Below are 15,642 nucleotides of genomic sequence, written 5' to 3'. Positions count from 1 at the left end.
ACACAGACTGAATCCCTAACTCAAGGATCTTCAAGGCCTTGCCTTTTCCAAACTATTAAAGCCTCTGAGTCATCCTTAGTGGCTGACATACTTAATTATCACCATGAACTCAAAGTATTTGTAGGTTTTCTTTGTAAAAACTCTCACGAAAGCACCAAATGTGATCGTCTCATTCTCTAATGAATGCAACATCCTCTCCTGTTGCTTGGTAAAAATGCAGAGACCGGCTACTTTAGGGCACGTTGAGCTTTTAAAGAATAAAACTGTATGAAGCATTTATGTGACGTGTGAACTTTGTGTCTTTATTTTGCAGTCAAACAGAAAATGGGTTTAAGGTTTTACCTGCACTCGGTCAGCTTTCTTTGCATGTAAAACAAATCTGCAATTAAAATGTGAATCCAAACGTTTTGTTGGTGTTTGGGTCGAATCAGGTGGGCGAGATTGATGCTTCTCTGTTGGCCGCTGAAGGCTTGGAAGCATCTACAAATTAGCCACAACATCAGATTTGTGAGAACCAGGTCAGGATATTTTCCACAGTGTCCCTGTGGGTGCAACACACTGGCACACCTACCTGCTAATTGGTGCTAATAAAGACGTTTGTATCACAGAGCAAGCCGTGTTATTTGATCCTCCATTAAAAACGCTCCAAGAGGTAACAGCAGCACAAAAACATTGGGGAGGTCCAGTTCAGTGACTGCAGTTAGCTGAGGTGAGACCCTGCAGACACCGAGCTGCTACATCTGCTTCACCCGTATGCAGATGGATCAGTTATTAAAAATCCCCCCTGTACAGCTGTCCACAGACACCAAACCTTTCTTCATACCAGCCAATAAACGTGCTTTTTAATGCTGAGAAGTTGCACATTTTAATGAGTCTATGGTGAGCTACTGGCTTTTGCAGCCACCAACATGTGGCCAAACAACTGCAAGGTTTGATGCTGCTTGAGTGTAACAGCTCACTTAATGCACAGATGCACACATATAGAGTCATATGGAGTATACATAAATTGGCCAAATCAAGCGTGCAGAGCTACCTGCCGTGGCGAGCGCTGTGAATAAAGGAGCAGCTGAAAGTGCACCTACATGTTTCACTATTTAAACATTTGTTTGTGCTGTAGTTTGCTAATGAGACCTCGTCCTCCAGAGTTGGTGATTTTCTTTCTTTCTTTTGGTCTTTATTGGACAGGACAGATATAGAGGAGAGTAGACAGGAAAGAGAAAGAGAGGGCAAGAGGAAATGTGTCTCAGGAAATGGTCCAGGATGGAATCAAACCCAGGCAGGGTCGCCTGCTCAGCCAGAGCCACTCCAAGTATTTCTTAGAAAGGTTTTTTTTTTCTACCTTTATTTTTTATTGGTAATTTCTCGTGTAAATGTATTTGTTAAGGTTCTAAGTTCAAGCTAACTGCACGTAGTTTTTACATTTTAAAATGTTTACTTTGATAGTATTTGTGACTTTTTGAGAGAAAATCTGTTGTTTTGAACTTTAGCTTATAATCTTTTATTGACTTCCTGATTGGTCCTCACTCTACCACCTTCTTCTTCTTCTTCTTGTGCTTTTGTTCTCCTAGGTCAGGAGCGCTGAAGACTGTTTGCCTCCCTCTTCAGGCCCATTTTGGAACTGCAGCTTCACCGTCAGCTAACAGCTAACCGAGCAGTGAGACGCCCAGTTAGTGAAGCAGTGCTGTGGTTTGTGTTCTGATTGTTGGATGGCCACAGGAGTGAACTACTGGAACTCTTATGAACCCAGTCGCAAGGTGAGAAAGTCCCGAAGGTTCTGATTGGCTAATTGGTCAAAACATGGTGCTGACATCACACGAGCAGCAGGGTTTGTCAGTGTCATCAGGACTGCAGGAAGTCTGTGCTAGCTTGCAGTACTAACCTTTATTTGTGATGACAACGTGTTGCAGGTGAGAGAGAGTGTGTGGGGAGGTGAACAGGAGTCGAGTAGTGAGGAAGGAGGAGGTGGAGAGGGCATATGGGACACACAAGCCATGGAGGTCAAAGGTCAACTCATCTCAGCACCTGGTGAGAATAAACGCTGACATGTGGTGATGCTACACTCTCGAGTGTGTCTGTTAGCTGTCTCTTACGTGTGTGTGTTGCTTGCATGTTGCAGACCCTCTCACCTGCCCAGACAGGAAGCAGAGAGAGCGAATGGTGGAGCTACAGGAGAGGAGGCGGAGTCTCCAGGCGCTGCTTAGCAGCCGATTGGCTGAGCTGAGACGCATCTGTCTGCAGGAAGCTGTAAGTGATGTCATAAAAAGAGATGACAATATGACTAAGACACTGACAGTGCATTCCCACCTAAACCAAAGTCTTCTTAGCTCTGCAGCTAACTAGTCTTCTTCACTCTCCAACTAATCCTTTTATCCCTCTCTGCAACTAGTCCTCTCCACGTGGTCTTCAGATGTTTTTATCTGGTGCTTGAACCTCTGCAGATGCTCTTTTTATGTCTCTAACTAGTCTTCTCTGTCCAGTCCCCAACCTCCGATTACTTCAGCCGACTCTACCTTAGTTTTTACTTTAACAATGACTAAAGTAACTGCCAGATAGCTGTAAGTTGGGTTTTCCTGTGTTTTCCTGATCAGGAGCTGACGGGTGCAGTGCCCAGTGATTTCCCCCTGGAGGCAGGGGAGAAGCCCCCCTGTGTTCGTAGGAGAGGTGGGACGTCCCGCCAGGGAAACAGGAAGTGTCGAGTAGAGGTGAGGAGCTGAGGAGTGATTTGACTCTAAATAATTTCAACAGTGGTGGAGAATTTTACTGTCCCCCTCTGTGTGTGTGTGTGTGTGTGTGTGTGTGTGTGTGTGTGTGTGTGTGTGTGTGTGTGTGTGTTGTTTGTTGTTTGTTGTTGATGGAACAGTTTTGACCTTCATGTGTGTTTCAAGCTGAGGCAGTCTGTTTGTATATCCCTGTGCGTGCATGTGTTGGTGTGACCTTTAGGTATTTGCGTGTGTTTTTTCTTTAGGAGGAAGACGCTCAGCGTTCGAAGCCGAAGAAAAATTTATTCAGCGGAGCTCTGAGGAAACACAGCGACTCTGAGCACAACGCACACACGCAGACACACACACACCACGGGAAGAGGACTGTCCACAGAGGCTGCCACACAGGTAACACACACACACACACACACACACACACACACACACACACACACACACACACACACACACACACACACACACAGTATCCGGTTTCTGCTGCCATATTCACCTGGCACACATTTATGATACAGATGGTACCTGACCCATCTCGTTCTTCTATAGGGGAGCACTTGCAAAAAACAACAAGGACTTCGCAGGGCAAGTGCTGTTGTGCACCGGTGCTGTATAAATAAAATTAATGCAGCACTTTTCACAGATAGGAGGCACAAACTACTTTGTACTTTACTGATCTCTTTAGAAAGTTATTAGACCTCTTAAACTAGTTCCTAGACCTGTGCAGTGTGTACTCAGATCTCTGCAGTTAGTGTTATTACCGCTCTAACTCGTCCCGCTACCTCAGAAGTCCTCATACATCAGAAAGCGAGTCCCCAGAACCCTGCAACGAGTCTTCACACTCTGCAACTTATGCATCCATTTTCTAAATAATGCGAGGACTGGTATGTATCCAGTTTGCCAGGCTCTGGTCAGATCGCCAGTTCATCACAAGGCTCTCCAACTGGTTCACCAACCTCCAAAACTGGTCCTCAGATTTCTGCAACGAGTTCAAGAGGTTTAAAAAAATGTTGCTAAAAATCCCAAGTTAACGTAAATGTTTCTGACTGACTTTTAAAAGTCTACAGAATACTCCTGCCAGGGATTCAGAAACTGCACTTCACAGGTTTCCGACATTACCTTCGCATCTCACTCATGCCCAAACACACTAATCCCTTCCTAGGTGAGGAGAACTTTCACATCATGGACATGGAAGGCCTTTCTTATCTGCGCAGGTTTGTTCACATGCGAGTGGTCAGAGGCTGGGACTGGTCAACGTGAGGAGAGAAGGGGGATACAGTTTTTGCTTTTTGTAATCTCATCATTACAATCACATCTCACATGTTTCATTTGAGTCCATTATGTAACGTTCGCGCAGCGAGTAAAACCCTGCAATCAGCTCTAGTCAAAGATATGAGTCTGTTTACATCACACTCACTGACCTCACAACTAAATTAATCAGTTTCCTGAAAGCCGTCCTCTTTGGAGGGTCTTCAAAGGACTAAAGACGCAGAAGGCGCAGTCAGTGCGATAGATGTGACATAGATACACATGCATACATATGGAGACACTCACAGCTGGCAGTAGATGAGAAGCCATTGTTTCAGGAAGATGAGGAAACCAGCGTCTTCCTGCTTTTATTCTTACTCTGTTTCTGTGTGTGTGTGTTTCCAGACGACACAGTGAGGTCAGAGAGCAGCTCGACATCAGACTCAACAGGACACGACAATGGTAATGAACACACACACGCGCGCACACCCTTCTATCTGTACGAGGACCATCACTTAATGTTTTTCCAACACTCCTGAGCCCGAACATAAACCCGATTCTGATGTAACCCTGAAACAGAAGGTCTGTGCTGTGGACCTGCTCTCACTCTGAAGCTCTCAGTGGTCCTCGCAAAGATGGATGTACAAGCAAACACACTGTAAAACTGGTAGTGTAGCTGCAGCGCCCTCAGCTGGCTGACAGGAGGAATAACAGTAAAAGTTGAATGCAGTTCTGGTCTCATTTTGGAGAACTGCACGGCTGCTGGCAGTGAATAGGCGAACAGACTGATTCGGCATAGGATGTTTGATTATTTAGCGTTTTTTTAATTTTTAACACATGTTTTTATTCTCTCTATATTTTTATCATAAGACATTTTGTATACTAGACATCAGGCAAACACTAGACAGTTAATCAGTTAATTATTTTATCTATTTCATAATGTGCAGGTTTATCGATCTTTTTAAAGGGCGTGTTTATGAATGTGATTTTTTCCCTGCTACACTGTTCCGAAATTAAATGTCCTTAAATTATAAGACCTGCTTGTCTTACAAACATCGTGATATCTGACATAATCTTCATTGTGTACGGTTACCATGGTTACAGCTGTCTTTATCCTGACTTACAATATCATAAGGAAAATTTAAGTGATTGACAGCTTTTATAAGTTGAACTGAGGTATAGATTTAAATTGAAGTTAATATTTCTAGCACAAGTAAATTTCTGTCTATGTATCTGGCAGATGACGGTGTGTCTCAGTGTCGCCCCCTGCTGGTTTCTTCTGGGTCTCCGGTGGAGGTTTTCTATCAGAACAGAACCAGGAGGAACTCCGTGCACAGGTACAGCTCAGAGCACGTCCACATTTGTGTCACGGTCTGTGATCTCATGATTGGAGCTCACAGATTTCTTGAGGTTTCATGTTCGGCGTCACCTCATCATGTTTGGTTTTGGAAGCACGAACAGCCCCTCCCCTCTGTATACTGAAAATATTTCCTTTTGTCTTTCAGAACTGAGCATCTGGACAGCCAGAAGCCCCTCCCACTGCCTCCCTCACAACCTCCTCCCCCTCCCCCTCGCTCTCAGGACTCCTCTTCCTCTGGCCCGTCTGACCCTGGAGCAGGAGGGGAGGCAGGACTCAAGGCTAATGCAGCTCGCCGTAGTAACAGCTCTGATGGCCTCCTGGACCGCATCACCCCTCCTGAGGATGATGTTGGGGTGCAGCAGGGGGGATTGTGGGTAAACGGGCTGCCGGGGTCCAGAGGAACAAGCACAGCCGGCGCGTATTGGAACTCAGAGACGCTGACAGACGGACGGTCGAGGGCAAATAATGGAGTCAGCGATGGGAGAGGAAAAGGGGGAGGTGCAGGGCGAGGAAGGGGAGGAGGAAGGGGAGACAGAGGAGGAAGAGGAGCGGGGTACAGCGATGTCCTGCTGGACTATGTTTGGGGAAAACAGCAGCAGCTGCAGAGACAGCATTCTCAGCCCCACAGACAGCCAATCACATCGCAGCAGCAGGTAGTCTACAATGGCTACTCCCAGCAGCCATCAGGAGCCCCGCCCACCTACCGCGGCCCCCAAGGCGACCAGCGGCGGGTCACGGTAACCCGAACCAAATCGTGCGGTCCGTTCCTCCCGGTGCAGCAGAGCCAGACTGATACCCACAATCCCCCTCTGGTCGCCATTCAGCCCGACCCCCACCCCCACCTGCTGCCGCCCCGACCCCCTCAGCTGCCCCCCAACCAGGACTCCCAACTGGAGGAGGCCACCAGGAGCCTCCACAAGGCCCTCGCCCTGGAAGGTGAGTATTGTTACCCTTTAGCTGCTCTGCACTTCCTGTACGGAGGCTTTGGGCTCATTAGCTTACAGCTCAGCATCTCTTACCTCCTGATGTTTGCTGATCTGTGAAGCTGTGAAGCTCAAACGTGTTGAATGTTTCATGGGATGGAGATAAAACTGGGTCAGTGCAGCAGAAACTGTCTACTGGTGTACTGCAGTGAGGAGGTGATGCCACCTGGTGGAAGTCAGACAGAATAACACAAATATGTTTGCTTCATCCATTCATTGCTTACCCACGCTTGCATCTCTGGGCAATCATCTAAGCAGAGAAGCCAAGACTTCTCTAGACCTCACGTGATTCTGCAGCATGTCCTGGGTTTGCCCCAGGGTCTCCTCCTGGTAAGACTCACCTAGGAGGCGTCCAGAAGGCATCCTATTCATCCTGAGCCACCGAGCAGGGACTCTACTCTGGCTCTCAATCCCTCTGTCCGTCTCACGATCCACTCTCCCTTCACTTATTTAACGAGATCCCAAGATATTTAAACTCTTCCACTTGGGGCAGCAACTCATCCTGGACTCTGAGAGGGTACTCCATAGTCCCGGAGTTGGAGGTGCTAATTCTATTCCCACTCTTTCCCACTTGGCCGGAGACTGCCTCAGTGTAAACTGGAGGTCACCGCCTGTTGTTTGTTTCATCACTCAATTTGTCTACACTGCATCAAGTCAACTTTATTGTCTGTTATCAAGTCTCATGCGCACTACCATAGAGTTTAAATAGAAGGGTAAACGGCGCTCACTCCTTCTGTGACCTCATTTCTAGTTTCACTTCTTGTTTAATGCAACCCGATGTTCATTTATTGAGTTAGTAGATAAAACGGGGTTTGTGTATTCAGACAGATAAGTTGTTACCACACGAGTGTGTGGTGACACATAATGAGGCAGGTGGTTTAAAAACACCCGGATTGTAACCATCAAAAGAATCAGAGTGAAACCTCAACCCGTTCATGAAGCTTAGCTAACCAGTGAGTGATCGGTTAGCTAAGTGACTTCCTCTATTTTTTTTTAAATGTGTAATCTAAGGTTCAGTACACGTAACAGTGCAACAGACCACTGTGGTTTGATGTGGGTGTCATTAACAACTGTGGTTATACTGAGAGTCTTTAAACCATATCTTCTACCCAGACACAGCTAAAGTCTGCAGGGGATTCAGAGGTTGGACTGAACCTGCTGAGATGGCTGACGATTAAAGACAGTCAGCTCAGTGAAACTTGCTCTGAGTGTGGTGATGGGAGAAGTTTCCATGGAGCAGAAACTGTGATGAGCTGTTGATGTGTGATTGACAGGTCTGAGGGACTGGTACCTAAGGAACACCTTAGGCTCCTCCCACCAGAACCAGGCCAATGGAAAGGTGACCGCAGGGACCAACGGCAGTAAGATGAATGGAGGGGTCAAAGGTCAGGCGGGAGGAGGCGGGGCTCTGCAGCGGAGACGGACGACACACGGTGTCATTCAGCAGTCGGCCTATCAGACGGAGACGAATCATCATCATCACGCTGCGCCGCATCACAAACACACGCTGCCGCATTCAGCCACGTTCCACGGACACCCGCTGCACGGCAGGTATGGGTCAGATGACCACGCCCCCCTTTATACTCAGATGTTTGTTACATAGTTTAAGACGCAAATGTGTCCGGACTAAAAGTAGATTAAAATCATAAAAACCTGCTAAAATCTACTTGATCCTTTTTTCGAAGGACGCTTTTTCTTCACTTCTAGTCTTTGCTTTGAAAGCCGGAGCGTCCGACTCGTCTTTGATCACAGCAGGTTCTTTATTCCAGACACGGCAGCAAAAACTTGCTTAGATCTTCCAACATGATTATCCTCAAGCTCGATGATGGTAATCAGTGTAAATTAGTCAAAACGTATTCAGCAGAGAGCGCTTCTCCTCAGCTTTGAGCCTTGAAGCCTCCTCGTTACAGATCCGCTCCAACCTGCTGGTCACTGCGGTCGGTCCGAACCCTGAAGAACTCTTATCCTCTGTTCAGCAGTAACGTTTGTTTTGAAGCTGCAAGAGTGATATTTAAAATGAGAACAAATGTTAAAGTACCTAAAAGGTCAAACAAAAGCAGCGCAATGAGTTTGAGGCGACTTTTAGGAAGACTTTCCTGCTGTGTGGGTAAATATCCATTTCTGTCCTTCCTACAGGTCTGTGGATGGCTCGCTCTACCACGACTCGTTCCCTGCTCAGAAACAGGAAGTCCCTCTCAGAGATCCGCCGATGGACCAACCGTCTCCTGGGACTCTGGTCTGACTCAGCAACCAATCACGATGCTGAGAGGCAGGCAAAGGGACTAATTCCAGGCTGGCTTCCTGGGATGAGCAGTATGAAGGAATGCGTGTCCAGGTGTCTGAATCAAACACACCTTGGTACTGATGAATGGAAGTTCCTGATCGTACAGGATGGAAAACCCCGCCCGCCTCGTCCTCGTCTGCCCTCAGGGTCGAGCTTCTGTTTGTAAAAATGAACCAAACCCCAGACCAGGTCCAAGGAGGGAGGAGGTCCAACCCTCCTCCCTCCTTGGACCTGCTCCTCGCTGCTCGGGTCACTGCTGCTCTGCTCGGTGAACTTCTTCTATCAGGGATGGACTTTAAGTCAACAGCTGCTTTTCCACCAAACTCTCCAGAAACATCAGTTCTACTAGGAACTAATGACAGGAAAAAGTTCCTGCAGCAATCTGTGTTGCAAAGAAGAAGATTGAGCGATTTCCTCTGACAGTTGTCCCCTGCAGGCATTAAAGTCTGGATTCAGAAAGTAATCTGTCTCGTTCTGCTTCGCCCTGATTACTGCCACCAAAAGTGTCATCTGCTGTGGAAGATGCTACATTTCTGGACTAATTAGAGATGTTCACATGCACGACCTGCCCTGAGAGTTCTCAAACTATCCTAACGGCTACTTCACTCTGAGGGATTTTAGTTTCTAACATGTAAGCGACGTAAATGGTCGTGGCCAAATCTTTGGTTCTCTTCGCTCAATGGAGTCGCAGTTCTCAGAGAAACGAACTCAGCCCGATGATCAGTGGCCAAAAGCAGCCGTAACTGTTCAGAAAGGAAGGTTCGGGTTCCTACGGTGGCATCAGACTGATGCTGAAACACCAGCCACATGCTGTACGCGTCTTTTCCAAATACATTTTAAGATTTATTGTTAAAAGCTGCAGATGGACGAGCCGAAGACGATTCTCTGCTTTTGTGGAAGTCGTTATTTCTCAGGCGTTCAGATTGAAGATGGAGATACGGCGTCTCTCACAGGTTCCTGTTTCTGGGATAGCTAGAACAAAGACTTCTGGAGTCCTTTCAGAGGTGCAGCCATTTTCTGAAAGGTTTTAGATTAAAGCAGAAACTGAACAAGGTGTCCGTGGCTCTGTTCCTACACCCTTCAGACTGTGCTTAGACAATCAGACTCTCAAAACACCAACGAGGAGGACGTACCTCCTCTGAAGACAGATGACATCACCAGCTACCTGCAGCCAACCAGCAAAGCGCAAAAAGAACTTTTTGGTGACTTGATCAGGTGACCTGTCGATCCCTCAGGTGAGTCCAGGCAGGGAGCGTCGCGGTGAGGTTCTCCCGGTTTGGACTCAACATCTCTGCACTAAAACTCGAGCACAGAGTTTACTGACACCAGCTGAACTGTCGCTGCTGCTGTTTGTGGCTTTAAGCAGCTGCAGAGCCCTCGAGTAGAAACCAAACGTGAACAGAACAGAATAAATCCTCTGAAGTAAACGGAGCTTCCCACCTCACTGCTGCAGAGGGACTCACAGAAGCTGACGTACTCACGAGCCTTTCCTCCGAAAAGGGAAATATTTTCTGTACGCGTTAATTTATCTGACCACTTTAGATACTTGGAAACGAGGATGCTTGCAAACGGGACACTTTAAAAGCCGATACAAACTGCTGAAAGGTTCATTTGGTTCTAACTCGACTTTTTAACCGAGTCGAAGGATTTGAAATGTGAATATCTGACACTTTGCATTTTAGTAATTCACTTCTGATCATTTTAAGGTTTGGATAGTTTGTTGGTTTCCACTGCAGGAACACCGGAGAGGTTTTATGGTAAAGTTTTTAAATTTAGCAGCACTTTGCAGTGAGAAATTACAAACGCAGAAAGTTTATTTTTATTTTAACCCCTGGCAGCTGTTTCTTATCAAAGAGCCATTTTCACACATGCAACTCACACGACTTCAGCCCATGTCCAGCTCAGTCAGATCACAAATAAACCAGTATTTAATTCCCGAGTGCAAAGTCGACGCTTTAGCCGATGCATGAATTCTGGTGCATCGTGGCCTCCGAGCTGCTCATTCCAGGCAGTTTAACCCCAGAGAGTAATTTACATCATCCTGCTTTGTCCCCAAATGTGACAAAGGAAACTTAAACTCTTGTAGTCTGAACCTAGAATTTGAACGACTAGCACATATTTTGTCAGAACCACACCTGGAAGACTCCTTTCAGGGCAAAACAAAGGCACGTGCTCGGTAAACGTCTCCTTTAGGGAATGTGCTTGACGTGGGGCTCTATGGCGCTCTTCCACAGGTCACTGATTCGGTTTAGAGGATCCTTTTTAGAAATGTTAAAGGTGAAGTCTTCAGTTTATCATTAGACATCAGTAGAACATCAAGACATCACAAGAATCCCCTCAAAATGTTCAACTACTGTTCCTATAAAAAGCAAAAGACACTAATTAAGTTTGGCTGCCATCCCCTTTGGTGAAGGCTTCTCTCATTTGTTTCCAATACTCTTTTCTATGGAGCTGAAACTTTGGATTGTGGTAAAATATCTTTTTTTAGTTATTAGGTGTTCGGCAGCCTCCTGAGATGAGTCGCCTTCATAAGATAAGATAAGATAAGATAACCTTTATTAGTCCCACACGTGGGAAATTTGTTTTGTTCATGCACCACAAACAGCTGCTTCTAGATTTTCATAAGGTCTTAACAGGCCAGTTGGCACACATTAGCAGAGTGACAGCTGAGAAAGTTGTTTGCATTTGTGAAAATTACAGAAGAAGAGTTAATAAATATTTAAGCGATTTGGCTCCGGGGACTCCCATTCATTGAGGGTTTTGCATTAACAGGAAGTGTAAAGGCTCTTTGTTGAATGAGGCACCAATTCAAGGAAAATACCCCACAGCTACCCGTAGTTCCTGCACTGGAAACCCCTCCCCAGTTTTTGTTGTTCATGTTTTTTTTTAAACAGTGAATCCAGATTATGATCAGCAGATGAATCCATAATGAAACAGTCATCAGCTGCGACACAGTTTATTCTCGCAGAAAGACGAAAATAGTCACATCTAAGGGAACCAGGGAGTTGTTTGATAAGACACTCGATTGATTAAGAGGGATCGCTTTGGAGGTTTCTGTATTTGTGGTTTAAATGAGATCCAGATGTGGAGAAACAGCATCAGCAGCTGGAAAGCTGCAAGAACCACTCAGACCTTCTGCCCCATTCGGAGCCCTCAGTGAAGCCATTGTCCTGCTGAGCTGACCGGGACTCCAAGTCCAGGACGACTGAAGCAATAAGAGGAGCTGTTCCAAGTTTCCCTTTGCAAATTTTATCGCTCTTTCAGGAAAAAAAAAAGCATTTGCAGCGACAATCAGGAAATGTCACAGTCGTCACAGTAGTGACTGTTTAATCGATGAATTTGAATTTGTTCTGTTTTTTTCTTTTGTTCTTTTGGTACTCTGCTCCAGAAAAAAGATTTTATAAAAATGCCCGTGAATGAAATGCAGCTTTTTCAGCGCTGTGAAGTCAGTGTTATTAATCCATAAGTTATTGATCAGGATCTGTGTCCACACGTTCCTACTGTCTGTATTTATTGATCGTCTTTCAGCGTGCGGTTGTCTTCATAAGCTGCAGCTTTGCCTGACCCAGTCCCAGCTTTGCATTTTTAAATTCAGCTTCACTGAAACCGGCCTGACCTCCAGCTTCCCCCACAATGAAGCCGCGGTCACATGACCCAATATGACGACAAACTCAGACCAAGTCGGTAGATCAGACTGAGACTTGAGAGGTTACGATACATCAAAGAAAGTTTCTCAGGTCACAGATTCACTTTAGAAGAAGATTTTAAGACATTTTAAAGGTGAAAACATCAGATTTGTGTTCTATCACAAAAGCAAAAATCATATCTGATTTAAGTTTGGCTGTCGTCCCCGTTAATGTAGGCTTCTCCCATTTAGCACTATCCTGTTTCCAGCGCTCTTCTGTTGATTTCAGTGTGGATCTCAAACTTGCTCAGAGAGCAAACGTCAACTTTAATTTTGAGGATCGAGAGAGCTGGATCTCCAGTTTTCACACATGACCTGTAGCCCAGAACTGTTCCAGGACTTACCCAAATACATAAAGTGGTCTTTAATCTGCTCCAGCTCTTGGATGTCTGGTGTCATGTAGGAGAGCCATCTTTGAGACAGTCCAGAGTGATTTGGTGCCTTATGAAGCTGAAGCTTCAGGCTATTTTCTAACACTGTTGAATCAGACACGAATGAGTATTTAACCTGCCAGCTGCTTAGGAAAAGTCATCGATAATGGGTTGTGGGTATGGCTGAATAGACCAACTAACAGTAGGGTGCATTCACCACGAGAATAAATCTATTTCCAGCAGTGTAAGAAGTTTAAAGTCCAAATAGTGTCTTTACTGGAAGAGCCCACAGTGTTAGGAGGATGAGCTATGCCTGGTTTTCTTTAAAAAAAAATAACAGGCCTGCCCATATTCTCTCCAGTCTCCAAGGATCATATTTTATCAAGCGTTGTTGAGGGAGAACATTCAGTAGAAACCAAATGAATTTAAGGAATTCAGCAGCAGGTGATTCGGGAGAGACTGGGAATGTTGTATTGACCTGGGAGTGGGTAATGGCCAAATCCAAATCAGGGCCATTTGTTTGCATTTTTTAGGCACGTTTGCAAAACGTTTCAGTCATATTTTGTGTAAGCATCGCCGACCTCCAGAGATCCAGGCAGGGTGTTGGATAGTTTTATTTTTCTGTCTGGAAGTCTGGTCATGTGACCCTCCGGCTTCAGAAAGTCTCAGCATGCCCCTCTCCTCACTCCACGCTCACACCAAAGCAGAAACATGTGAAGATACGATGTAAATACAGCACGCGTGTTCACGACTGTTCGAGCTGCCGTACTGCTCTACCTGTACATAATACTGCAGCGCCACTAAACATACAGCATTACTGCAGTACCAGGATATAATGGTGTGGTACCAGTCTGAATATTTGTCACATTCTGCACTCTCCAGTACCAGTATTAGCTTGAGTGCAGTGCTGTACTCCTGCTGTAGTACTGGTAATGTGCAGTGCTAGTATTCAGGGACCAGGACTGCAGACGTGCTGATGTCCAGGTTCAGTGGAGCCTCTCTCAACCAAACCCTGTACAGTATTTTGATGATTTAACATTTCTTTCTTTCTGTGTCTCAGTATGAGAGTAAATTTCCTCCAGCTGAGTTAAGTACTTGGATTTTTAGGTTAAAGCTCTGTTTCCTGTACTGCTGAAGTTGTACTAGTCTCCAGTACAGCTCTTTGCTCTGGGGCCTCCTGCTGCCATTCTGTGTCCCAGTTCAGGTCCAGGACCAGCTGTAGAACCACTGTGTGGACTGTGGCTCTGCTACGATGCATTCAGGTGCACTGTGTACAGTCTGTTTTTTCTGCTGTACAGTAACTCTGTTTAAAAAAAGGTTTTCTATTGGTCGTTTGTACTTTTTCCACTCTGAACTCTTTCTGATGTTTCATGATGGAAATGAAGCTTGGTGTAAATAAAGCCTGAGGCTGTCAGCAGGTGCTTTTTAAATAAAGATTTCTCTTCCTTTAGATCTGCAGTGTTTTATTGTTGGATTTCTTTTTTTCAGCGCAGTCACACAGGGGAGTAAGTGTTAGATCCTCTTGTTTCCTGGCTGTTTTTACTCGTTTCTCACAAGTAAATGCAAGTGTGCAAACATCACGATGCCAACAATGATCTGAGAAAAGAAAATTCACTGACATCTGTAGTTCAGTGTGTCTGAAACAACTTTACTGCGCGCACAGTAAAATAATACTGACAATGTAGGGACTCAAAAAATGTCTAAGGACACAGTCTTACCTGCCTCAAGGAACTTTATATTGTAAAGTAGACTCTGCTATAATACAGAGAAAACCCAAACAATTACATGGTCCCCGATAAGCAAGCGCTTTGGCGACAGTGGGAAGGAAAAACTTGCTTTTAACAGGAAGAAACCTCCAGTAGAACCAGGCTCAGGGCGGGGCAGCAATTTGGTTCAAACAGTTGGGGTTTGTGGAGGAAGACGAGACAAAAACATGCTGAGGAAGAGAACCAGAGATTAATACTAACTAATAATTAAATGCAAAGTGGTGTAAAAACACAGTGATTAATGAAGAAACACTCAATGCATCAGCAGCCTCGGCCTATTGCAGCATAACTAAGGGAGGATTCAGGGTCACCTGATCCAAAGGCGCTCTGTTGGATTGACATGTGGTTACTGTGGAGGCCGTTTGAGTGCAGTGAACTCATCGTCATGTTCACGAGAGGAGTTTGAGAGCTCTGTGACACGGCGCATTACCCTGCTGGAGCAGTCATCAGAAGATGGGAACACTGTGGTGATAAAGGTAAGGATGTGGTCAGCAACAACACTCAGGTAGAGTGTGGTGTTTTAAAATAATGATTATCTTTAAATAATAATGGCACCAGCAACCATGCCATGTCCAAAGTCACTTCAGCCATCTTTCCTCCCTGTTCTGATGCTCTGTTCAAACTTCAGCAGGTCGTCTTATCCACATCTGCTTACTTCAATAGATTCAGCTGCTGCCATGTGATTGTCTGATCACATATTTGCATAAATAACCAGCTGAACAAGTTTGCCTGACAAAGTGCTGATGTGTTTAGTGTGCGGTCCAGCAGTAGGAAGTAATTGTGACAGAATATGCAAAGCAGAAACCAAATGAGTTCATTGTTTGTTTCTAAATGAAATCTTAAACCCTTTTAACTCAAACTAAGGTCTGTTTAATACAACTAAAGAATTAGCAGAAGACTATGAGCTACCTGTACATGAACGCTCAAGTTCATTATTGCTGCTATTTGTAATCACTATGTTATAAACTGTATACAAAGGATGGAAGACACCTCCATGACAAACATGTTTTTAGGTATTGCTGAATTGTGGATGTGGCGGTTGCTGTTTTTGTTATATTTGAATATAATTTTGCATGTGCATTGTTTTCATTATGATTCAGTGTATGACTGCTACTTCTGAGCAGGTCTCCTGAGAGATTTTGATCTAAATGTAAGATCCTGGTGAAACTGGGTATAAATTCATGTTCTTTCTATCAAGTGGAAGTTATTTAGAGAATTTAGGCTTTCTGAC

At 45.2% G+C, this 15,642-nt stretch overlaps 1 protein-coding gene across 4 annotated transcripts in view; it reads left to right on the top strand.

The window, feature by feature from the left end:
• Positions 1 to 9,697, top strand: part of ccdc120a (coiled-coil domain containing 120a) — a 34,558-nt gene extending 24,861 nt beyond the window's left edge. For 3 of the 4 annotated variants that reach the window (XM_040022640.1, XM_040022642.1, XM_040022638.1), the window contains exons 2-11: positions 1,569 to 1,754; positions 1,908 to 2,025; positions 2,117 to 2,244; positions 2,589 to 2,702; positions 2,966 to 3,107; positions 4,368 to 4,424; positions 5,203 to 5,299; positions 5,468 to 6,258; positions 7,580 to 7,856; positions 8,442 to 9,697. In XM_040022640.1, coding sequence (XP_039878574.1) covers positions 1,707 to 1,754; positions 1,908 to 2,025; positions 2,117 to 2,244; positions 2,589 to 2,702; positions 2,966 to 3,107; positions 4,368 to 4,424; positions 5,203 to 5,299; positions 5,468 to 6,258; positions 7,580 to 7,856; positions 8,442 to 8,547 — 1,878 coding nt within the window. In that variant the 5' untranslated portion in view covers positions 1,569 to 1,706 and the 3' untranslated portion in view covers positions 8,548 to 9,697. Of the gene's footprint in view, positions 1 to 1,185; positions 1,325 to 1,568; positions 1,755 to 1,907; positions 2,026 to 2,116; positions 2,245 to 2,588; positions 2,703 to 2,965; positions 3,108 to 4,367; positions 4,425 to 5,202; positions 5,300 to 5,467; positions 6,259 to 7,579; positions 7,857 to 8,441 lie in introns of all 4 variants that reach the window. The other variant, XM_040022639.1, reaches the window with a different exon arrangement.
• Positions 9,698 to 15,642: the final 5,945 nt, after the last annotated feature.

The sequence above is a fragment of the Simochromis diagramma genome, unplaced genomic scaffold (genome assembly GCF_900408965.1).
Source record: "Simochromis diagramma unplaced genomic scaffold, fSimDia1.1 OVJJ01000308.1, whole genome shotgun sequence".
NCBI lineage: Eukaryota > Metazoa > Chordata > Actinopteri > Cichliformes > Cichlidae > Simochromis > Simochromis diagramma.
This window is presented reverse-complemented; position numbering and strand designations above follow the sequence as displayed.